General features: G+C 55.8%; 2 protein-coding genes across 4 annotated transcripts; one reads left to right on the top strand and one right to left on the bottom strand.

Moving 5' to 3' along the window:
- The first annotated feature begins 1,017 nt into the window (after positions 1–1,017).
- KIAA1614 (KIAA1614 ortholog) lies at positions 1,018–17,391 on the top strand. 3 transcript variants are annotated; one of them, XR_011739676.1, is made up of 11 exons: positions 1,019–1,470; positions 2,335–2,946; positions 3,552–3,615; positions 4,716–4,868; positions 6,299–7,542; positions 7,628–7,763; positions 8,466–8,673; positions 9,189–9,301; positions 9,414–9,598; positions 9,939–10,224; positions 14,217–17,391. XR_011739676.1 is itself a non-coding variant. In XM_065842377.2 (10 exons), exons 2-10 carry the CDS (start codon positions 2,340–2,342, stop codon positions 10,130–10,132), a joined length of 2,904 nt encoding a protein of 967 aa, XP_065698449.2. In that variant the 5' UTR covers positions 1,019–1,470; positions 2,335–2,339; the 3' UTR covers positions 10,133–11,068. The 3 variants fall into 3 exon arrangements, 2 of the variants coding, with proteins under 2 accessions (XP_071666103.1, XP_065698449.2); XM_065842377.2 differs by lacking the exon at positions 14,217–17,391 and having other exon boundaries at positions 9,939–11,068; XM_071810002.1 differs by lacking the exons at positions 9,414–9,598; positions 9,939–10,224; positions 14,217–17,391 and having other exon boundaries at positions 1,018–1,470; positions 9,171–9,236.
- Positions 11,056–24,076, bottom strand: STX6 (syntaxin 6). Its single transcript, XM_065842559.2, has 8 exons — positions 23,964–24,076; positions 21,694–21,863; positions 20,997–21,091; positions 19,284–19,346; positions 17,244–17,366; positions 15,902–16,008; positions 14,244–14,338; positions 11,056–13,029 (listed from the first exon to the last, which is right to left on the bottom strand). The coding sequence occupies exons 1-8, from the start codon at positions 23,996–23,998 to the stop codon at positions 12,953–12,955; spliced, it is 765 nt and encodes a 254-aa protein (XP_065698631.1). The 5' UTR covers positions 23,999–24,076; the 3' UTR covers positions 11,056–12,952.
- Between the last annotated feature and the right edge of the window lie 21 nt (positions 24,077–24,097).

Here is a 24,097-nt window from a genome sequence, read left to right on the forward strand (position 1 = left end):
AGCAGCCCCAACCCTGACTTGTCTGGGGTCTGTGCTTTCATTTTACTCTCTTAAATCTCTTAATCATCATCTCTTGCAATCAATCTTCCTCCAGAAGAGAGCCCGGTGCCTTGAAATCGCTCTAAGCCTGTTGCTGCTCATGCCAGCTGCATCCCAGAGGTTTAATCCTGCCCGTGGCTCCCTGCCTGGTGGCAGGAACCCGCCTGCCCTGACTTTGGCACCTCAGCGGGCAGTTTGTCCTCAGCTTGATGGGGACAACATCTCCCAGGCGAATTTCACCTCCCCAGCCCCGGCAGAGGAGCCGGGATCCCTCTCCAGGACGAAATGGAGGTAAGGATGGGTCCCAGCATCTTCCACCCAAACCTTCCTGGGAGCAGCCAGGGGACAATGTGGGGCCACTGGGGTGGTAGGGGACATTTTAAGAAGATAAAAGTGATTTCTTGCTTCTCGTGCTGGCAGGGGTCAGTGTGGCTGGAGCCCGGGAGGATTAAAACAATTTCATAATCCTGGTGATTTCCTTTTGATCGGGATTATGAAACCAATCACAAAAATCAAAAGCCGCGGCTTAAAGCGGCAGCCGGCGCGGGGCCGGGACGCCCATGGCCCCCGCAGCTCCCATCCTGCCCCCTGGGGACAGCGGCCCCCGTGGCTCCAGGTAAGTGCTGCCCACCCAGGACCCCACTCTGGCGTTTTGAGTTTAGTGGGGTGTCGGGGGGGAGGAGGGCAGGGGATGGGGTTTTGATGCGGGTAGCTCTGCGGGGTGTGTGTTGCACGCTGGCTTTAGGGATGATAATGATGATGATGGGTACACCAAACTCAGCTCCCACCACCCTCCCCCTGAAGATGCTCGATCTGGAGCCCTTGGCCTCGCCTTGCCAGGGGGTCCAGGCAGGATTTGGCCTCTGGAAAACAGGAACACTTTGCACGTCTGCAAACACGTGATGCTCGCAGGAGGGTGCCCAAAGCTGGGAGGCTTTGCAGCCGGTCTGAAGGCTGTTAGAGAAAACACCCTGACCACGGCAGGACCACCTTCCCCACCCTTTTTGCCCTCCTGGAGCCCCGGCCCCTGGTGCAGCACAGACCTCCCAGCGGTGCCCCCCCGGCAGGCCTGGGGAGGGACGCTGCCCTCACCCACTCGCTCCCAAACCCACAGCCCAGACAAAGGACATTCCAGAGAGCCGGCCAAGGCAGCTGGGCGCCCTGTGTCCCAGCGCGGGGTGCTGCGTTCTCCCCGCTGCATGGTCCCCTCTCTCATGGTGGCATCGCCCTTTGGGGCCACCCCTCGGCCACGGGGGGGGCAGGCGGTTCGGCGTCGGGGCTGGGGCAGGATTTGGCTGAGTGCCCCAGCGTGGGGTGCATGCGGAGGAGGAGGAGGAAGAGGAGGCCTGGGCGGGAGGCAGGGCTGCCGCGGCCCCACGGCCCAGCCAAGCGGCTGAGCTCAGGCTCGGCTGAAGGGGCTGGGATTTGCTGGTTCGTCTTTTTTTTAATTTTTTTTTTTTTTTTTGCCTTCCCTGCTTCCTTCCCTTCTTCCGCCTTCTTCTCCCTCTTCCCAGCCCTCTCCCGATGCTGCTCCGGGGGTAAGGACACCCTCGCCTCCCACTCACGCCCCGTGCTGCCGCTGCTCTGCCCCGGGGCAGCGAGGGACTGCGGTGACCGGGGGGGTGCGGGGGTACCCCGGGGATGCTCCTGCAGCCCCCACCGTGGCGGAGGCTCCTCGGGGGGTACCAGCAGGGACAGGGGATGCTCCCGAGGGGGTGCAGGGGGGCAGTGGCACCCAGCTGACACCGGGACCATAATGCTGGTACAGTACGGGTGACACGTGTGACCCTGGAGGCCGGGGCGGAGCGGGGGCTGGTGTCTGTCTGGAAGCACCTTTGGTGAGTTGTATCCATGTGGGATGATGGCTCTTGGGGTTTTGAGGCCCTGATTTGGCTCTGAGAGTGACAGTTCCCTGCAAGGCACCTTTGCTGGGTGCCCCAGGGCACCTGAAATGGCACGGGCAGGCAACCATGCTCCTGCTCAGCCCCTGGCCACCCGGTTTGGGGAACCGCTGCTGCCCTGTGTCCCCTGCCCCAGAGCAATGCTGCTATGGTGTCAGTGCTGTGGGTGACCTTGTGCTGTGCCACGTCCCTGTCCCCTTCCCCACGGGCTGCGCACTGCAGTGCCACCACATACCTTGTCCCCTGGGTGTGGGCATCAATGACTCTGCTCCCTGCAGAGCCTCAGGGCGGGCAGGAGAGATGCTGGTTTTGCAGGAGGTGCCAAGGCGAGTGCTGAGGAGGAGGAGGCTGAAGGCAGCATGGGGAGTCACCCATGCTGGTTTTCTCCCCACAGGGCACATGGAGGGGGGCTCATCCACTGAGACACGGCGGGTGCTGCGGCCCCCCAAGCAGCATGGCCAAGGCCCCGTTCCCCCAGAGCGCCCCGAGGCCACCCACAGCCCCCACGCTGTCCTGGAGAGCAAGGTGAAGGCGCTGAAGGAGAAGCGGGGGACCGGCCGGCTGGGGACCCCCACAGCTGCCCCCGAACGCCCCTCGCCCAAGAAGTCACGGCCCCGGCGGGGGAAGCCGGGGGGGGATGTGGATGCAGCAGAACCACGGGCTCAGCTCCGCACGTACCTGACGGACGGGATGCTGGACGGCGGGGACCCCCCGGACCCCCTGACCCCCCGCGCTGGCACCCCGGGACTCTGGCGGGTGCCCACACCCAAGGGCGATGTGCCAGAAGGCACTGAGCTACCCCATGACAAGAGCGGTGGGACCCGGCGCTCTGCCTCCCCCCATGAGGCACCTCCCCTGGAAGAAGAGGCAAGGACCCCATTGCGGGACAGGAGGGGTGCCTCTGGGTCCCCCCCCACAACAGAAGGCTGGGAGAGTCTCTCGCTGGCCGAGCGCGTGGAGAGGAACCGGCGGCTGCTGCAGGAGGTGCTGGGCTTCGCCGCCTCTGGTGCGTATTTTGGGCAGGTGGTGGCTGTTTCAGTAGGGCCGGGGGGAGCGGGATGGAAAAACTTTAGGGTGAAGGGGGGTCCTTGGTGCTGTCCTCCATCCCCCCCATGCTGCAGGCACAGCTCTGCGCTGGTTCACACCTCAGGGTTGCCCTGTCCCCCCCAGATGCTGCACCCCTTTCCCTGGCAGCTGTTGGAGATGCTTGTGAACAAAATGGGGTGCTGCTTGACTGGGACACTTCACGTGCTGCTGATCCCCTCCAGCATCCTGGTGAGGAATTTCGCTGCTAAAAGCAACAAACCGACTTGCTGGGGCATTTGCAGTCCACGGGCATCATCTTCCCTTTGCAAGTTGCCACCGGAAAAGGGAATTAATTTCTTCTTCAAAAGCATTTGCCCTGATGACCCGTGGTCCCCATCCTTGTGAGCGCACCCCACACCAGGTGGCGTCACCCTACGTCCCGCTCCTCTGGGGTCTCTCCCGGAGCTGGAATAGCATCGAAATGGGTGTTAGGACAGGTTGAGCCATGGGGCTGGGGCTTGGGGGGTTCTACTTGGGGGGCTGTGGTCTGGCCAGGCTGATGCTTCTCCCCATCCCACATTTCAGAGGTGCTGGCGAATGACGGGGACTGGGACTCAGGGGTCTCGCTGCAGGACGCTGAGGGCTCCAGGTAGGTGGGTCCTAGTGTGGAGGTGGTGGGGGGGACATTTCCCTCTTTCCCCCTCCTTGGGCTTATATTTTAAATGTACCCCACAGATTATCACAGGGGCTCGGCTGGGCTGTGGGGCAGCCCCCCAGCACTGCAGCCAGCAGAGGGAAGTGTAGATGGGTTCCATCAATGCTTTGGTTTGAGATGGATGGGAGGGTTGAGCCAAGCTCGGTGTCCACATGGTGGTTGGGCACAGGGGTCCTTGCTGGGACCCCACATGTGAAGAGAGCTGGGGAAGAGGATGGCACAGAAACTTGCCCCAGGTGCTTAAGAGGATCCAGGTGGCAGGTGTGTGTAATCTTGTTGGCCTAATGATAAAACTTAGAGGTATGGGCTAAAAATATGGAGGTGGGCTGGGGGGCAGAGCTGGGGACTGTGTGGGGGATACAAGTAAGCAGGGAAGACCCACCCTGTATTGTGGCTACTGGTTGTGCTGTGGATGCTGGGGCTGATTGGTGAGAGGCTGAGCCGGGGTTGCTGCACTCCCCAGGAGTGGGGGCAGCTGAAACCTGGGGGGAGAGGGGGACTGGCCCCCATGGTGCTGCACAGGGAGCTTGCCAGGGGTCGGTGTGTGCCCACCCTCCCGCCGCGAAGCGGTTAAGGCCAGGCTCCCTGAAGTGACTGCCTGAGCTGATTATTTTAATCAGGGGGATTAGGGCCACGGCAGCACTAGGGGAAGGCAGCACTGCAGTGGAGCTGTGCCCTCCCGCAGCCCATGAGTCTCCCCACCCTGCAGCTGCTGGGACTGGGGTGCAGGTGAGGACCCCCTGCAAGGAAAAGAAGGCAGCCAGGTTTGAGGGGTCATCCCAAACCTACCTGTGTTTGGATCACTGCAGGTTTACACCGGTAGGGATCAGAGGCAGCGCCTGCCTTAGTTTCCCCATCCACCTCTGGGATGCCTGTGGTGCAAAGCGCTGCCTTGACTGTGCTGGTGCCCAAGCTGTGCGGTGATGGAGGCCGGGCCCTGCTTTCTCTGGGCAGGCCAGCCTCGTCGTCACTGTTAAACCACGTCTAATCCCTGTTATTTTTTCCTAATCCCCCTCCCCGCTGCGGGGCTGCAGGGCCTTTGTCCCCGGGCAGGAGCTGGAGCTGAGCCCGCGGCACGAGCAGGCCAAGCAGCTGCTGCAGCGCGCCCGCATGAAGGCTCGGACGAACCCCCTGCGCGCCAGCCACGACATCCTCCTCCTCCCCAGCGCCGCTGCCCCCCCAAACAGGTCAGTGCAGCCCCGTGGGCCGCGTCCTGCCACCCACCCACCGCCACGGGGCTTCTGGGGGGTGTGTGTGGATTTGGTGTGTGTGCAGAGCGTGCACACGCGTGTAGAGCGCACATACCTGTGTGCAGAGTGTGAATGTGTGTGCAAAGTGTGCAGGTGTGTGTGCAGAGCATGCACACGTGTGTAGAGCATGCGTACATGTGTGCAGAGTGCAAATGTGTGTGCAAAGGGTGCAGGTGTGTGTGCAGAGCGTGCACAGGCTTGTAGAGCAAGCATACATGTGTGCAGAGTGCAAATGTGTGTGCAAAGCGTGCAGGTGTGTATGCAGAGCGTGCACACACATGTAGAGCACATGTATGTGTGTGCAGAGCGTGAATGTGTGTGCAAAGCGTGCAGGTGTGTATGCAGAGCGTGCACACACATGTAGAGCACATGTATGTGTGTGCAGAGCGTGAATGTGTGTGCAAAGCATGCAGGTGTGTGTGCAGAGCGTGCACACGTGTGTAGAGCACACGTATGTGTGTGCAGAGCGTGAATGTGTGTGCAAAGTGTGCAGGTGTGTGTGCAGAGCGTGCACACGTGTGTAGAGCACATGTACCTGTGTGCAGAGCGTGAATGTGTGTGCAGAGCCCCAGGGTCTGACGCTCGTACCCTGCGTGAGCAGCCCCTCTGTGCGGGCACATGTCAAGTCTTTCCACAACAATATTTGGGGGGGTGTTTAATTGTGTTTTATGGTAATGTCACAAGTGATGCACACTTAGATTCTATAGGAGGGAAGAAAGATGACCTAGGCAGAAAGTTTTGTGCTTTTTTGGGGAGGGGGTTCCTTTGTTTCATGGTGTGTTTTTGTTTTGTTTTTTAAATGGCAAAAAAAGCAGGGCACAAAAGCAAGCAGAGAGGAAGAAATGGACAAGTTGGTTCAGAAGCACTGCTTTTATTTCCTGAATAACAGGAATAAGAAGAAAAGAAGGGCATGTAGTGGTAGGACAAGGGGTGATGGCTTTAAACTAAAAGAGAGGGGATTTAGAATAGATACGAGGAAGAAATTCTTCCCCATGAGGGTGGTGAGACACTGAACAGGCTGCCCAGAGCAGCTGTGGTTGCCCCATCCCTGGGAATGTTCAAAGACAAGTTAGACAGGGCTCTGAGAAACCTGATCTAGTGGAAGGTGTCCCTGCCCATGGCAGGGGGGTGGAACTCGATGATCTTTAAGGTCCTTTCCAACCCAAACCATTCTGTGAATTCTATGCTAATATCAGGCTGTGGCAGCAGGACATTGCCACAGCTTCAGGGGGCTGGTGGGGAGTGGGTCTGGACACCACGGTGCGGCATTGGGTGGACTTTTCCTCCTGCTCCATCTCCTGCTTTTCCCGAGGGAACCGGGTAGCCCTTGCAACTCACCCGTGTCTGTCTGTCTGTCCTCACGTCAGGGAGCCCAGTGGGAGGCCGAGCGTCGCCCCCCGGGACGGCGGGAGCCTGAGCGACTCATCGAGTGGGGAGTCGAGCTGTGGGCGGCCGCGGCGACCCCGGGGTCCCTCCCCATCCCGCGTCCGCTTTGAGGACGAGTCAGCCCGTGACGCCGAGGTGCGGTACCTGGAGCGGCTGCAGCTGCGGCACCGGCGGGCGCTGGGCTCGGGGCTCTCCTCCACGGAACCGGTTGCCGGTGGGCAAGTGAAGGACGGGGCCAGCCAGCCCAAAGCCCCAAGCGGTGACTTGGTGGCCCGGGGCAAGTGCAGCGCCTGCGGCTCCCTCCTTGGTGCCACCGCTGGATGGGGTGTGGAGACGTCAGCAGCCACCGATGTGGTTGAAAGCAGCCCTGCAGCACAAGGGAGCACCCCAGGGGACAGCGGGGAGCCGAGTGCTGCCCATCCGGAGCCCAAAACCAGGCCTCTGGGGCCACGGGGGTCCCCGCTGTGGATCCTCCCCTCCCGACAGCGCATCCACACCGAGAAGATCAAGGAGACGTATATTGGGGATGTCACCTACATTGATGAGGTGGACTCTGCCCTGGAGAGCACCGACACCTCCGACGGCTGCCGGACAGACAGTGAGGAGGCAGGACCCTGCAGCACCCACCTGCGGGGGCACTGGGACCCCCGGGCTCGCGGGCACAGGACCACCCGTGCCGCCGCAGAGGCGAGAGCTGGGAAGGGGACATGTGTGGCTGATGGTGGCCCCCACGCAGGGGATGGGGGTTCAAGTGGCACCGCAAGCCAGCCAGTGGCTGTTTGTCCTCCACCACTGGGGAGAGCCAGCAGTCGGGAGGATGGGGACCCCCACCAACATCAGAGGGGCGGCGAGGGGCTGGGAAATGCCACTCATCCCCCACAGCCACCCAGCAAGCCCCCAAACCCCTCCTCACAGCCAGGGGCTGGCACCCCAGTGCCAGGCACTCACCTCCCCGCTCCCCCCACTACCAAAAAGGCCTGCGCCCAGGTGCCTTGCAGGAAAGCCCTCTTCTCCAGCAGCAGCCGCCGGGCGTCAAGCCAAGGAGCTCGGGGCCCGGAGCCTGATGATGGGAGTGCTGGGCCCCCCCAGCCTGGGGGCACGACGGGGCCAGGGGAGCGGAGGGGTCCCTGCAGCCCCAGGTGGCTCCCAGGGAGCCCACTCCGTGCCTTGTCCACCAACAACTGCAACAACACCCATGGGCAGGACCCCCCAGGGACGGGCAGAGGTAAGAGGACCCACTCATGGGGGTGCCGGGGGCGGGGGGCGGTCTCCAATGAGGCGGGGATGTGATTGTCTCATTGTGGTTACAGGGGCACCGTCACAGCCTGTCACTGGCCCTGTTATCCTTGCGCCCCAGGAGGCTGCTCGTCCTCTTGGGGAAGCTGCTGGGACACCCCGAGCACAGCAGCAGCAGCAGAGGCGCACAGCTGGGAGCACAGATTCTGGGTGAGTGTGAGCGAGGGGCTGCCTGTACCCTGCACCCTTTGGTGGGTGCTGCATCCTCTGCATCCTTCCTTGGTACAGTGGGCTGCTGCTGGGCTGAGCCCCTCAAGGCTTCCCAGTAGGAATCTGCCTTTCGACACCAAAAGCCTCCCAGAAAATGCAATACAGAAGTAGTGATTTGGCACATGTGTTCAAGGGGAGCTGCATTTCCTCCTGTATCTGGTTCTGCCAGCATTGTTCCAAAAATGTGGCTGTGGAGGTGTTTAGCTTGGTGCCAGGTTCTTCCCTTTTGGGGAAAATCAGCTGCTAAATGCTGCCAGCCCTGAGGCTGCCCTGGGGCTCACCAAACACAATGCTGCTGGACCTGCGCCCGGGCGCAGCAAGTCCCAGCCTGGCAGGAGGGTTTGGAGGCAGCACTGGGGCTTTCAAGCCCCTAAGCAGGATGTAGTCCCTTCTGTCAAAAAGTGATGGAGGTCTGAAAGCTTGTTAAACCCCTGAAATTATGGGGAAAAAATGGGTAGGGAGCCCTTCAGGTTGCTTTGACTGTCAAGCCACCCCTTGTGTGTGCCAGGTTACTGCTGCGGGGAGGTGGCTGCACCCCATTGCACCCTGCACTGCAATCTCACCCACTGCAAAGGTGGTTGGTGACCGTGACTGTGGTGAACAACCATGGCTGATGGTCACCATCTCTCCCTCTCCATCCAGGGAGCTGGGGCGGCCAGCGAGCCGCAAGGGCAGCAGCGCGTCGGCGTCGGGGCTGAAGAAGCTCCTGAGCAGCCTTAGCCAGAGTACCAAGCAGCGCCTGGGCCGCTTCCGCTGCTACAGCATGGAGCAGCTCCCGGCCCCGCCTGGTGCCACCCCTCCAGATGGCCCCGGTATGAAGAAGTCGCCCTCTCTGCAATCCCTGACGCTGGTGAGCCAAAATGTACACCCCCATGGGGAGTGTCAGTGTGGGGATGGGGGCAATCCTGCGAGAAGAGGGGTGCTTGGGGGTAAAGTGTTTCTGAGCATCGCTTTGTGGCCCCAGGAGGTCCCACGGGGGTGTGGGGGCATGTGCCATCCCAAACCTGCTGGGTTTGAAAAGCCCAGAGCCAAACGGGGAGTGGGAGGGTGAAGGAGGGGTGGGTGAAAGAAGACGTTTGGGGTAATTCGGTTCTGGGTTGTGCCTTGTGTGTCCTGGCCTGCTGAGCTGCAAGGTGCCTCCTCAAAAAGCGCTGCGCCTTGCACGGGTGTCCTGGCCCGGAGTGGGGGACACCAGCTCATCCCCCTCAGCAGTGTTTTGGGGAGGGCTCCAGTGGGGGGACAAGGAGGGTGGGGGGATGAGGGGTGTGGGGTGCCCCCGTTCCCTGGGCATGTTGGTGGGTAAAGGGCTGCACTGCCATAAACTATTCATGGTCACTCCCATCTCAGCCAGGTGCTTTTCCATAGGTGTCACCCTTCTGCCAGCCCCAAAAAGCCACCTCCGCCCAGAGCCTGCACCCTGCCCTGGGCAAAGGACCCCGCGCCAGCGCCTACCTCCTGCCCCAGCCTGTGCCCGACAGGTAGGACAGGGCCTGGCATGTCCCCCTGGTGCCCAGGAAGGCTGTTTTGGGATGTTGGGCACCCAGAAGCTTCATGGGGTCTCTGCTCAGCCCATCTCCCTTCTCCTCTCAGGACGGGGGGCTCGGGGCCACGGCGCTCGCTGAGTGTGGAGGACATCGGGGCGCCGGGGCGGCTGCGGGCGGTGGGGCGCGTGGTGGAGGTCTTCCCCGACGGCACCAGCCAGCTGGAGCTGCAGCGACCCCCCCATGGCGCCTTTGGATTCCGTGTCACCTCTGGGCATGGACGGCCTGACACAGGTATGCTGGGGTTGTCCGTAAGTGTCACACTAACCTCAGGGGAGGCACAGCCCCTCTGTGGTGGCTCTTGTCTCTCCCCAGGAGCTTGGGGGTGGGGTGGGGGGGTTGCCGCAAAGGGATGATGGTGGATATGGGGGGGACGCTGTCATGTGTGGCTTTAGCCACGCACAGTCCCCTGTGTCCACTAGCCCTTGGCTTGGGACACGCAGCCACATCTCAAAGGCCACGTATGGTGAATTTGTTGCTCTGCACAAGTGTGCAGCCCTGGAGTTGGGGGCACAGCCCAAGCCATGGGGTGCAGAGCTGGGGGCGTGTCACCCATCCCTGTCCCTCTCTGTAGGTGTCTACGTGCAGGAGATGGCAGATGCCGGCACAGCCAAGCTGTACGCAGGGCTCCTGGGCGTGGGGGACGAGATCCTGCAGGTCAACGGGGTGGCCGTCTCAGGGCTGGGGTTGGCCCGAATCCGTGACCTGCTGCTCCGGGCTGACACCCTGTCCCTCCGTGTGCTCCGGCATCGCCCACCACCGCGGTAGTCCCAGCATGGATCCCAGGAACCCTGATGGAGGAGGATGATGTCCCACTGACGTCCCGGGATGCTGCAGGATGGCGCCGCATGGACCCCACGGTACCAGGACTTGCCCTGCTCCGGTGCAATACGTGGCTCCTTGCTGTGGTGGGGACAAAGTGGGACCAAGGACCCCCCCACTCAGTGTCCAGCATCTCCAGGAGTTGCCTCAAGTGTGGGGACTGGGGACAGCTCAGCCCTGCCATCAAGCCAGGGTGGGTCTGTCCTGCTGGGCTGCAGTGGCCAGTGTGGGGACAACCCTGTCTCTGCATTCCCCAGGGGACATGGGGCTCCCTGCCAGTGCTGGAAACCTGCACCCGTGTGCTGGTGGGATTCTTTTAAATTATTTCAAACTGCAAAAAAACAAATATATATATATATATACACGTATGTAATCACCAAATGAGGTGCCCTTGGCCTGTAGGTGGCATGGAGTGGCTGGGTGGTGACACTTGGCCAGGGGGATGGAACGTGCCCAGCCTCAGGGTCATGGGGCAGCTGGTGGATGCAGGAGCTGGGGGTGACTCTGGGTGCTGGGATGGGTGTGGGTGCCTTCAGGTTGGGCTAAGCCCTACCCAGGCTGGTGTAACCGTGGTGGATGGCTTGTCTGTGGTGCTGAAGGCATATGGTGGCAGTGGGTGGCATGGCACATGGACCCTGGACAGCCCAAGCTGGGATGCTGAGGGCAGGAGGAGCTCTTTGGGGCCTGAAGACCTGTTTGGTCTGTGGGGTGGAGAAACAGGGACAGGACAGGGGGACATCCCCAGGGGTCCCCAGAGACCGCTTATGCCTTAAAAGCCAGGAGGGTGATGCCTGGCAGATGCTGGCAGGAGCTTTTCTCAGGAGGCCCCCTGCTTGTCCCCGAGCACAGGTCACTGCAAGAACAGCCGGTGGTCTCTGCCGCACAACACCGGGCAGCAGCAACACATTTATTTAGTGTTAAATGAGGGGCACCACCAACAACAGAAAAAGCAAATGTAGAAGGGAAAAGGGACCAAAGACAGTCTGGTGGCTTGCGGTGATGCCAGCAGCTGGGCCACCATCCCAATGAAGGAGCAGTCCTGCACAGAGCTGTCCCCCGAGGATGCACAACCATGCTGAAAATAACGCGGGGATTGGAGGTGTCCAAATTACCGGCCAACAATGAGCCCTGGTTGGACTCAGACTCCTGGGAACCTGCTCTTGGAGAGGTATGAAGCCCAAGGAGCCGTGCAGATGCTGCCACAGCCTTGGAAAGGACATGCCACATATTTCTTGCAGCGTGACCAAAAGAAAGGAGATGCTCTGCAAGGAGAAAGAGCAACTGCCGAAATAATTAGTGCGGGTTGGGGACGCAGCAGGGGGTTGGTCTTGCTCCCCATCTGGCTGCAGAAGGCACGGTGTGGCACCGGTGGGGGAGGCGAGGGGGTCATGCAGCCGCTTCAAGGGAACCGCAAACCCGGCGGGGAGGAGTGTTCAATCCGGGCTGAGCATCCCGGAGGTGACGCCGTTGGGGGGTGGGCTTCTTGCTCCGGGAGGATTATGTTTTTGGGGGGGCAAAACTGCAATTTCAGCAGAAGTCTTAGCGTCAGCACCAATTAATTTCCTCCCCCAGCCCCATCTGAGACCCAGATGGGAAGGCAAAAGCCAGCCTGTCCTGAGTCTTGTGGTGTTCGCAACTTTAAATATGGGAGCAGATTTTGGTAAGAAACCGTGTTTTTCTTTTTTCCTTTCCTGAAGGGTCACCCCAGTATTCCTGCAACCATTTTTTGCAGCACAAAACCCCCATCCACATTTCTCCCCAGGGTGAACATCTTTTCACCACATTTTGGTATTGACTACCTGGCTAACTCCAAATTTGCTGCATGTGGGGAGACAACTTAGGCTTTGCAACACTGCTGAGACAATTTGAGCGACGAACAACTCAAAGGTAACAAAAGGACTGGAAAATAACACAGAAACAAGACCTAGCTTTGAATCTCCAGCCTTTTGGTTGCTTACAATGGAAGTATCCAAAAAAATAGCAGTTGGGAAAAATTAAGACATCCTATTTACAAGTTCATACGCACTTATAATACATAATTGAGCCCCATTCCTCTGCTAATGTGTGTTGTGCACCCAAAGAGAGAATGTGCCTTGAATGGTCATCAAAAAAATCTTTAAAGTTTTTTTTTTCCTTAAAAAAAATAAGTTATTTTAGACCTGACAAATCACTTGCCAAGGGGAAGCAGCTGTTAAACAGAAGCAGTTTCTCAGTTATACAAGGGCAAAGGAAGCATCAAGTCAATGAGCTTGAAAGGCTTGTATAACGAAGGAGGCGATTTTAAAAGCTTTAAATAACTCACCGCTCCTCCCGGTGATGCTTTTGGCTGGTTAAGCACCCACAGGCTGGCGATGTGGTTTGTAATGCTCAGGGAATTCATTAATCCCTCCCGCACCCCCAGTCCCGTCCTCCCCAGGGCTCGCTGCTGGGTGTCTGCAGGCAGCTCGGGGTCGCTGCCACCAGCTCCTACCTGCACCGGGGGGGTCAAGTTCCCCTCCAGCTGCCTCGCTCCAGACCTGGAGCCCAGGTCCAGATGACACGATGCCGGGGAAGGATGCAGCTCCAGCCCTCTACCTCCTCTCCCCGGGGCCAGGTGAGACGCCAGTGGAGCCGAGCCGTGGTCCTCAGAGGAGAACAGTGAGAGCTGGGTGCGGGTTTTCTCGCTGGGGAGCTCTGTAGGCGGACGGAAATGGTGAGAGTTTCATTTCCCCATGCTACGGGGGGGCGAGGGGGCGGGGACGGGGGCGTCCGAGGAAGTTCAGTCCGTCACAGGACGAAAAACAGGATGAGCACCACCAGTAAGATGACAAAGAGGATGATAATTGCACACCACTGCCGTCGATCTGGAAGAAAAAAAGGGAGCATCAGCCTTCCTGCTTTAACTCGGAAGGAAAATCAGGGGAGAGCTTTTCTTGGCCATGCTGCCACGAACCAAATTTAACCTCAAAGCAGCCATAAAAAGCCAAAGTGGAGCACACCCCACACGGCGACAGTTTTTCTCCTCTAGGATACATCCATTTCTGGGGACAGCTGTGGGAATTTTGAGGCTTTTCCCCAACCAAGTTCAAATGCAACTGTAAGGAACAAGCAGAGCTGCTGTGCTGCTGATTTGTGGGTGACCTGTTTGCCTGAGGAGCAAGAAGGGGTCCGGGAGAGCAGAAACGCTCTATCACAGCTCTCAGAAGCACACAGCAATGATCGAAGTGGTTTTTTACCCAGAGGAAAGGGGAGATATACAAGGTTAGCCAGCGGTTGTGCTGTCACTGGCAGCCCCAAATGGTTTCTCTAGGGCTGTATTTCCACAATCCCATCAATACTCAAACCAGCCCGATCCTGCAGAGCAGAAACACTTCTCCTCCTGCCTCACTGCTGTCTCAACAAGCTGCCCAAGCACCCATGAGAGAGGGGTAAGGGAAGAGGTGACTGTCAGGCACACTGCCAGCGCTCAGCGAGGCGTCGGGGACTTCCTGGCAAGCACGCTGGGCTTCCTGCTTGCTCCAGTCCACTGGCTTCGGGCACAGCCTTATAAGGACTTTTCTCTTGGTTTCGGCACAGAAATCGCCTCTTTCCTCTGCCAGCTGAGAGATATATCTGACCGACAAGAAGCCTGCAGGCCAGCAGGCGCCAGCAGCCTGAGGGCAGGTGGGATTTGGGACGGGGCTTGCCGTTTGGTGCAGGGTGGTGAGTATTTTATGACACCTTGAAAGCTTTTGTTCCTCAGGCAGCCCAGGAAACTGCAGCAGAGGAGGAGGGCGCAGAGCTTCCCCTTATACCATATAGAAGGGGATTTTCCCACCGCGGCAGTAGCAGCATAAATAGAAAGGCATCCGTAAATAAAACAAAGGCAGAGGCCAAGCTGCAGAGCAGTGTCTGGGCAGGAGCAGCTGCAGGGCTTGGAACTTTTTTCCCGCTGTTTCAAGTGCCAAAAGCTGTTGCCTCCCCCCTGCCCGGGTCTGCGTTGGCTATGGGTGGGTGGGAGCACATAACGTTCCAGCCCGATGATCCGTGGGCTTTGTCTCTCCCTTTCCAGGACCGGATCCCACTTCCCAGGACCTACCACTCGTCATGTGAGACACTTTGGCGAGCTTCTTCATGACGTTATCAAGCCGTGACTGGGTGCTGTCTAACTCATGGGAGAAGTCGTCCAGCATCCTGGGGACAGAGAAGCATGGCACCCGTCAGCAAGCGGCACGTCCCTTTGGGATTTCCCAGCGCACTCTCACACGCTGATCAAAGCACTGATGTGATTAGTGCAAAGAAAATGAGTGCAGCCCAGTCTTCTAAAAGTACCCAAGGGGGGAAAAAAACCTTTTGAAGCTGCAGGTCTGCTTTGGTGGAAAGTAATTTGGGACTCCTGTCAAACTGGTCTCTGAATTGAACCCTACACACTCCTGCGAGGTGAGGAGCAGTAGTTTTCCTCCTTTTAAGAGCAAAGTCTCATTTATAATCTGTGATTAGCAGAGACTGGTTAGATAGACCTAAGTGCCAGCTTGGATTTTAAATCTCTTTTCTTGTTCAGGGCTTGCAGGTGAAGTTAAAATATTGTTCCAGTCATATTATCAAGCAGGAATGAGATCTGTAATTGCTTTTAAGGTGCTTTTTAAGCTCTGCATGGAAGTTGCCCCTCCACTTCCTCCACATGGTGACTGTGGTGAATCTGAAAGCCTTCCCAAGGCCGTGTTTATCAATGCCAAGAACCCATCTGAAGCGAAACACGCACGTACAGAATCAAAGTACCAATCCAATCACCTCCAGCCAGCGGGACTTTGAAGCTTAACACATTTAAAGGGACAGTTTCCCTCATTTGGAGTTGTAGGGCATTTGTTAAACCTGCAGTCAGTGGGGAGTTGTAAAAAAACCTAATTGCAGGAGTTACTAGCTACTGTCTAGCACGCACTGATGGCTTATGTGATATCTGGTAACAGTCACACCACACTGAGCTGCTTCCGTCAGAGCAGAAGACTCTCACCATGCAAGACTTCACTTCATACAGGAGATTGGTTTAAAGTTTTTCCTCTCTATCAAAGGAGACATCACTTCACAAGGGCCATAGCCCTCCAGACTCCTGTCAGCCAAGGGGAGTTTTTAGGCATGAACCCTTCAAGTCTCTCTGGAAACTGTAGCTGTTAATCTGTATAACTGGAAACTTTATGCACTTGTTTGCAAAGGACATGCACTGGGGAAGAAATCTAATTTATATGTAAATGGTGGATGCAAATGGCTTTGTGAGCTACCCTTTAACCCTTTGCGTGGGTGAGGGTTATTTTTAGCTTTAACTATCAATAGCAGCTGTGTGTTGAGGGTTTCAGAACAGCAAGGCAGAGCTGAGAGCTCCCGAGACAAGCAGTTATCCAGGCACAGCACAAAACCCGGTGGAAGGCTCCCAGTATTCCCATTAACCAGCACCTCGCCCTCATCTGTTCGGTACTGCTGGAAGCCAAGGAGCTAAGTGTGTGCCTCAGAGGGAGCATGTAAAAAGAAGAGAGAAGGAAAGGTGAAGTGGCAGCTAAGCCCGCCCTAGGCACAGGCTTTCAAACGAATGAGACTGTGGTTGGATCTAAGAAATGCTTTCCACTGCCTAAAATTAAAGGCCAGCTAGGAGAGCCTGCATGACTGGTAAATTCAAGGCCCTACCAGGAGTAGAGACATGTGTGCAAGGAGTCCCAGCTGTGTTTCAGCCAGCCCCATACCGGGTTTTCTGCGTCTGACACTTACACTGCTTGCTCCTCCAGCTCCCCGCCGATGCGCTGGGACATGTTCTTCAACACCCCAATGCTGCCAGAGACCAGCTCCAACTGCTCATCCTGCTGCTCCACAATCAACTGAGGCCAAAAAGAAGGGAAATGGGTAATTACAGGTCTGTCACCTCCTGCAGTGGGGTCAGAGCTAATCCACCAGAAATGACGACCACGTTGCAAAGAAATGCTGGAGAAGTGACAGCCGCAGGAAAGCCTCCTTGGGATGGCATCCCTGCGGCACAGCCGGCTGCAGTCTCCTGACATTCCTGCAAATCTACCCTCAGCTCAGCCATGTCCCCCTCCCTTCCCTGCTGCACCCACAGCTAAAGTGATTCTTGAACGCCACAGGTACTGGTCATCAAAACCACACAGCAGGTAGGGCAGTGTGCCCCAGGGAGCCATGCTGATGCTGTGCCTGAGAAATGCAACCTGGAACACGCTGCAGCTAACAAGGGGTTAACGGCAGTAAAAGGCTGTGGCAGCTTCTACAGCTAAAAATAGCAAGCCTGGCTCAGAATGTGCCAAAGGAATAGGTCTGCTGATGTTTTAAGTCATTTTCAGGGCACAGTCACACTAAGGATTAGATTTACCCTAGTTACCTACTTCTGAATCTATTTATCTTCCTAGAGTCAGTAGGTAAAACCCGCACGAAAGCCAGGGTGGTGTCACGGATCAGGAGCTTTAGCCACCTCCGAGACGCTGCCTATTTAAAGGCTGGTGTTTGGGTGGGCTGCAGCACGGGGGTCTGCACGCTGCCCGGGGACAGCTCCAGGCAAACCTCCCCGGCAGTGGGGAAAGCACCTCGCCGGGGTTCTCACAAACTCCTCGCACAGGCTTTCTCACGAATCTCGTGTTGACAAAGGCAGGAAAAGGAAGCAGGCATGCGCTCCTGCTCCCAGCCTGTTCTGATGAAGATGCACACAAACAACAGCAAACATCAGCTCTTTTTCTTGTTAAAGCAGGGGAAGTTGCATGAAAGAAACAGTGTCTTTTCTGCTTGCAATGTTTCTACTCTTCCAAGGATTTCAGCAATCCTTGTAGTATTAAAGCTTAGCGTGCTACATCTTCCAGATCATCTTGTTTGTCTTCTGTATAGAAGACTTGAGGGTTAAAAATCTCTGCATCAAGATGTATCCAAAGCTGTGCTGTATGAAGAACACAGGCACAGGTGTTGCAAGCAAACAGGAGGGTTTGCAGGCTCCTGGATTCAAACCAACCAAGGAATGGATTTTTTTTTGGGCTCTTACAGCCCTTACCTCATCCCCCCATCCCTTTTGGCAAGTAAAACTATTTAGTCAGCGTGGTGCCAGCTCCCTTACCTGTTGTTGAGCTTGCTGCTCCTCAATGAAGTGTGAATTCGCTAATTGGAACTCCCGGTCTAGACGGCTGTACTTGTCAGGTCCAGAGCTCCAACTCTGATTCCCGCTTTCTCCCAGGAGTGCCTAAAAAGATGCAGAGAGCCCTTAGCAACACCCTCATGTCTGCTCACAGTCTATCTGCAGGGTGTAGTGAGGAGGGAGACAAGATGATACTCCTGCATGCAGGCACACAGCATCCTTTTCCTGCTGCTCTGTTGCTGTTACAAACTAAAACAACGCAATGCCACAATGCCAGCCTGGGGAAGTCTCTGCAGCCTAATATTGCAGATACATGCCTGGAGTACAACAGATGGTGGAAGCAGGAGGTCTGCACAGCACAGAGGTCTGCTGAGGGTCAGCACTGTGTGCTGGGGCACGTAAGCTAGAAAGTATCTGGGTATATTATGTTACCAGATATATAGCTTGAGCGGAACACCAAGCTACTACCAACAGGGGTTTAACAGGGTCAGGGTAAAGAACCAGTTGAGCTGACAGTAAAATAGTGCAATATATAACCACAGTGGTGGTGTATGCTCATGTGCTTTGATTCAGGCTACCTGTTCCTCCGGCATGATGTTCAGCTGCCAGCGTACAAGATTACCCTCACTACCCGCTCTACAACCTGAATGGAGAAGCTTGTGCAAAGCCAGCAGAGACACAGCTTCCCAGCTGAGTAAGTCTGGTGCCTGGAAGGGAAATAACACAAGCAACAGATGCTGGGGAACTGAAGGTGGCCCACAGGTGACAAGCTGCGTCATGAACGGGTTAGGGAGCTCTGTACAGCAGTGCAGAGGCAAAGCTGAATGCAGTTTTGCTGCAGTTTTAATGGAAAGGCCTCTGCCAGCTTTTGCCTGTGAGGGTCAGGGTGGGCACCAGCCAGTCTCCCAGACACACAGGCACGCTGGAAAAGCTGCTGCAGCCCAGCACAGGCTTTGCGGTCTAGAGGGAAGGCGAGGGGCTGGGGAAGGGAGAGGAAGGCGGTGAGGGGAAGTCAGTTTTTCCTGGCCAGATGTTGCCACGCGAGCTGGGCCATCTGGTCTCCTGCAGCTAGCAGGAACTTCACGCGAAGGAAAGCAGCAAAACACAGAGACAGCTATAGACTTGTTCGACCAAGGGTGCAAAGAACTTTGCTTCAAATGTTTACTAATTGTGTTAATTAACCCTGTAACAAGCTCCGCAATCAGCTCTGTGCTTCTCAGTAGCTGCTTGCAGTTTGTAATTTTTGCTCCAAGTGGCTAGACTGATGCAAGTCAGTAAGTTCCTTGTATGAAGCATGCACCAACTTTTACTGAGGCAGCTCTGAGATTGCCTTACAGCCTCTCCGTCAGTCAGGGAGAAGCACAAGCCGCATCTATTTCTATTCCTCAGATTACAAGTGCAGACAACCTGAGACTCCTTGAGCTTCTTCCATCTTCTTACATGGCTAACTATTACGAGAGGCAGCTGTGTGAAAGGATATTGCAGCATCTTGGCTCCTAAATACAGCAGAGCGCAGGATTACATTCACTGACATAGATTCTGAGCCTGTTTTCCCCGAGGAGGAGGGAGATTCCCCCTTCCATGGGGTGATGCAACACTGACAGTTGTACACAAGCAGATCTGAAGAGGGAGACAGATGGCGAGTGCTGACTTACTGCTTTGAGAAATGGGCTTGGAAGAGGGTGGCAGCAACGTGCCTGCAAGAACCAGCTCTCTCAGGCCAGGAAAACAGACACAGTTCAAACATGCAGCTTAGCTGCAGCATGCAAGCCCCTTCCCAGAACAAAGGTTTAAGGGGATGAACTGCAAATGTGATATATAAAGTAATTACAGCTCTTATGCAGTTTTCATCAGCACTATACACTCTACCTTATGATATGAGGCCTCGGAGTGAGTGAAATTGGAAGTTTCGCCTAACACCTACCTTAAAAGAACAGCTGCTAGAGCTGATAAAACCTCCTCCCTCCTCACAGTACCAAACAGCCGCTGCATTCACTTAACTTGCCTGTTTCTGGTTCTCACCTGCCTGTTTTTTCTTTCAGCCAGTGCTTGCACGGAGGAGTTTGACATCTGATCCTTCATGTCCTGTGTGTTCAATGAGAGAAGAAGCATATGAGCATTGGATTTGAGGTGACAGACAGTCTCAGGGTGCTACAGGGCTGTCTATACAAAGCAAGACTTCCTCAGGGGGAGTGAGGGAAGGGAGATTTTCTGTGAAAACATATGGTTTTGAAGACTCTGGAAAGATACTGTAGAAAGCTTCACCACAGATCATTGTTCTACTAATACTAGAATCAACGACAATGGGATATTTTGAAAATATTCCTTATTTACTAGTCATTTGGCTCCACTACAAACTGATGTTCCCATTGATAGACTGTAAGGAAGAGTCATGTTCTTCAAGGTCTTGAAAGCCTGTAACCACATTATTCCCAGTTGCATCTGGTTTTGTATCTCGTAGGACGAGACAGATGTCCTGTCCTATGGCCATATTCCCCAACTGTGCCTACATTTTCTCTTTTATCAATTAAGTTTTGCTGTTGAGTTCCTGTACAAGGTCGCTAGCCACAGAAAGCTCCCCATCACAACACAGTCTAGCTTTTATAGTGTAGATTAGCAAGTATTAAATATAATCTAGCAGAGCTTGGCCCAGCAGCACAGTTCTGATGTCACCAGAACATTTAGGTACATTTTACTGTTTACAGATGCATAAAACACCACCAAAGAACACCAGATCCCACTCAGTTACTTCTCACCGGATAATGCACATGCTGCCGTGCATCACAAATCCCCCCACGGAAACTGGAAGTCAGCTGCATAATGCCACTAACAAATTTCACTTAACAGTAAGAGATGCTGCTCCAAAACCCATTAGCCAGCAGTTTTCAGCCAGGAAAAGACCACAGTACAGGCTTGCCTGATCCTGCTTGTTTGAGGAGAGACTCCACTGAAAGCAAGGCAGTGAGCACACTGCTGCTACCCGGGGCAAGCGCGGTTTTGGGATCACTTCCCAGGCAGCAAGCCTTAGGAGCTGCATCCAGACCACACGACTGCAGGTAGAGTAACAAGCCACAGCAATTGTGAAGTAGGAATGTCGGTCATGAGGGGCAGCAGAAACTAAGCTATGCTCAGTGTAGCTATTAATAGGGACAAAACTTCCTAACTAGCAGCTTGTTACCAAGCAGTGAAGCTTTTGGGAAGATGTTCCTTCTCTATTTATTACCTCCAAGTTGTTAAAATGCTCCTTTTGGTTTTGATGTGTGAGCTTAAACTAAAAACAAAAAAGCTTCCCCGAGTTAAAAATATATCTAGCGGTTGTTTGGACTGTTTTGTAGCAGTAGGAAGTTGAAGTCACCACGTCAATACCGTGAGGCTTTAACCATCTGTCAGCGTTCAAAGTGGACTCTCTGTTTTTGAAAACTAGCGCTACAAAAACACAGGACAGTTGCGATTTCCCTCAGCTCTGAAGGGAGGTTCCAGCCTCCCCTGCATTGCAGCGGGGTCTTTAATCTTCCTTCCCAGTTTCTACAGGTTCCCTGGCTCACTGTTGCAAGAGAGTTGTGATGACTTAGAGGGGCAGAAGCAGAGAAGAGGTCTGCACCCCCAAACCCATCTGGGCAGGTTTATTCTACACTCTCTGCATCATCATGGAAATGACCACAAGCTTTCTGCTTTTTAACCACGTAATCACTCCCCTGCCTTCCCCACGCTCCCACCGGAGCCCACGTTCCTTACCCTGACCACCTGCCGCGTGCTTGTGATGAAGGATTTCCTGATGCCCAGCTCCGCTGCATCCAGGTTGAATTTCCGCGGGTTTGCCTCCACAATGCGTGGGCAACGAGTCAAGGAGTCCCCATTAGCGGCATGGGGTACACAGAGATACACAAACCCCGAGTGCAGAGGGGGTCTACCAAGTGGTCACTGCGATGTGCCTCTTCCCAAAATTTGAATAGCAAAGTACAAAACACTGGAGGAAAAAGCAGGTACAGCAGGAACATACTGTGCAGTACACGCACCAGTGTGAGGCTTCTCTCTTGCATTTTTTTTGTTTTTCCGATGCTGTGCTGCACTTTCAGGAGAGCTCAGATGAACACAAGGGAGAAGGAGTATTTCTGGAAGGCTGCCTGGAGAATTACTGACTACACAGAAATCCAAATTCATACAACACAATAAGCTTTCTAGAACAAAGCATCTTAGAATACACCTTGTCAAAAAGGAAAAGAAAAAGGCAGGAGGAAAATCCTTTTGCTTAGCACATTTGGCTTCATTTTGCATTTGCAGCTTGAGAAAAAAACCAGGTCAATGCAAAATTCAATCCCAAATAGTCCTAATTTCTGCAAAAAGTAACTACTGGCAAGCAGTGGTACTCAGCTTACTTAGTACAACTTGGGAACTGCATGCCCCAGCCTCCAAAGGACCACAGAAAGGATATTAATAGTTTCATCCAAGTCTTCCAGGTCCCACTCGATGCTCCGCAGGTTATTCCTGAGCTCATTAGTGGTCCAGTCGATTTCTTCTCTTGTGGCGATGGAGGGATCTTGCAGGAGCTCCGTCCACCTCTGGAAGAGCCCCTGGGCGGTGTTCACAGCTTTCTGCACCTCCCTGCAGCCGGGGAGATGGAAGAGAAGCAAAGGGATTATCAGCAGTAGCCACGACGGGACAACCCCGCATCCAGCTGAGCATGGAAGCATAGTTTTCTCCCAAATATCTTTTCTTTCAAACAAATTCCCGTTTAGTTTGTAAAACAAGGATTTGCCCTACCTGCTGGACAATCCCATCTATTGTTGCAGCACAAATTGCTGAGCAGCAACAACTTACAGGTTAGCTATGACTGAAGGGACCTGTTCTTTAGGGGAGGTTTGTGTCGAGTGTCGCACAGGCAAGCCAGGGCAGAGTATCTGAACAAGGCAGCTCTTTGGCAATTAATGTTTTGCATTCCTCTCAACAGCTTTCCTCTGAAGACTCTCGACTACCTATGTAAGATGCCCCAAGGGCACACAGAATTACAGGAACTGTCCCCACAACACAGCCAGGCAGACTGTTGAGCGCAGTGCTGTTTATTTTAATTCAGCATTTAAAAAACACACTGTTCTACTATGCTGGCTTACGAACAGACATATTTTCTGCTGCTCTAAGCTTTTTTGGAGACGAGTGCATTCATAGCATGGGAAGGCAGGGTTTGCTGACAGCACTGAACTCTGCCTGGATGCTTTGGGGTGAGTGGGTCTGTAAGTTTGGGTCACGGTCCATCAGTGTGGTTATTTATCTGTATTAACCGACTCCTGAGCTGTGAACTGCTCATGGGGAGCTGAGATGATGGATGAAGAAAAGACCAGACTTCACTGGTGTGGAAGGGGCCACCACGAGCCCAAGAGCTTGCACATAGCATCCATGTAAAGGTGTGAAGAAAAGCAGGTTATCAGTGGGGGAAGCCCAGGATGGATGAACTGAGCCTGCACCTGCAGGTCTCTTTATGTTACACCACAGCTTGAAGCACTCAGCTTTGCTGCCCGATGCCTGTCCCTTCTCTTCTCACACACCCACAGCTCTGAGTCTGTCACATCTAGTGGCCTAAAGTCAGCAACCTGAACTGAGGATCAGGCAGGTTTTGTTCCCTCTACTACTTGCTAGCAGAAGTTTTGTTTTGTTTCTCCAAGCAGGAATTTAAAGCAGAGCTGGATGTCCTCTGGAGGGAGGAGTTATGAACTCCAGGAAAGCAAACCAAACACAATGCTGTTGGCTCCACCACCACCAGCCCTTTCCACCCCAACGCGCTGGGGTAATAATTAACACCGGGAGCGGCAGCACATCCCCTCTCCCCTCCCAGCCCTTCCCCGCATGGCGCGGGAACCGCACTGATAAGTTTGACAGGACGTTTGCTCCCCACCCGCAGCGACTGGTGTTTTTTCCCCCCTTAGCTGCAGTTCAACCTGGCAGGGTGATTTGCTTTCCCTGGCAGTGTCAGCATCCCCTTTCCCCCAGCATCCCTCTCCCCTCAGTATCCCCTGCCACACGTTTACCCCACCGCTCCCCTACGCTCCGCAGCAGAAGCTGACCCCTGGGTGTTTTTTAGAGCCTTAAGGCGCTTTCACTGCATTAATGACAATTTTTTCCTTTCCTCCTGCCTCCACCACCTCTGGTCCGCGTTTGCCTTTGTTCAGGTTCTTCGCTCACTCCTCCCATGGCCGCCGGCCACGCCGCAGTTTCTCCCCCAGCGCGGTCCCCGCTCCCCTCCATCCTCCCGGACACCACGGCCGGGGCCTCTCGGGGCCGCCACCCCCGCCGGGTGACACTTCCCAAGCCACAGCCACATTGCCCGGCGGCGGGGACATGGGGGCAAGTTGTCCCCAAGCTGTCCCAGGAGCCAGGGCGGTATTGTGGGGTGTTCTCTGGTCTGAGGGAACCCCAGATCTGCAGGGGCATCCCCGGGCACCGGAGCGCTCCGTGCACGGAGGCCCGACACCGCCCGGGCCTCCCCGCCGGGCAGACCCAGACCCCGCAGCCGCACAACGGGGGGACGGGGCCGCCATTTTCTCTCACCCCAGTCACCTCAGAGACCCCCGATCGCCGCGCACCCCCCGCCCTCCCGGGCCTCTCTCGCTGCGGGGCGGCCGTGCCCAGGCTCCCTCCGTCCGCAGACACCCCCAGCCCTCTCCCCAGCCCCCCGCGGGCCGCAGTGTCCCTCCGCGGGCGGGCGCTCACCCCTTCACCACGAAGAAGGGGTCCTCCATCGACATGGCGCTGCCGCCCGCGCCCCGGCCGCCGCGCCCCCCGCGCCGCCGCGGCCACGCCCCCTCCGTCACGCCACGCCCCCCGCCGCCGTCACGCGCCGCGCG

Source organism: Patagioenas fasciata, chromosome 6 (assembly GCF_037038585.1).
Source record: "Patagioenas fasciata isolate bPatFas1 chromosome 6, bPatFas1.hap1, whole genome shotgun sequence".
NCBI lineage: Eukaryota > Metazoa > Chordata > Aves > Columbiformes > Columbidae > Patagioenas > Patagioenas fasciata.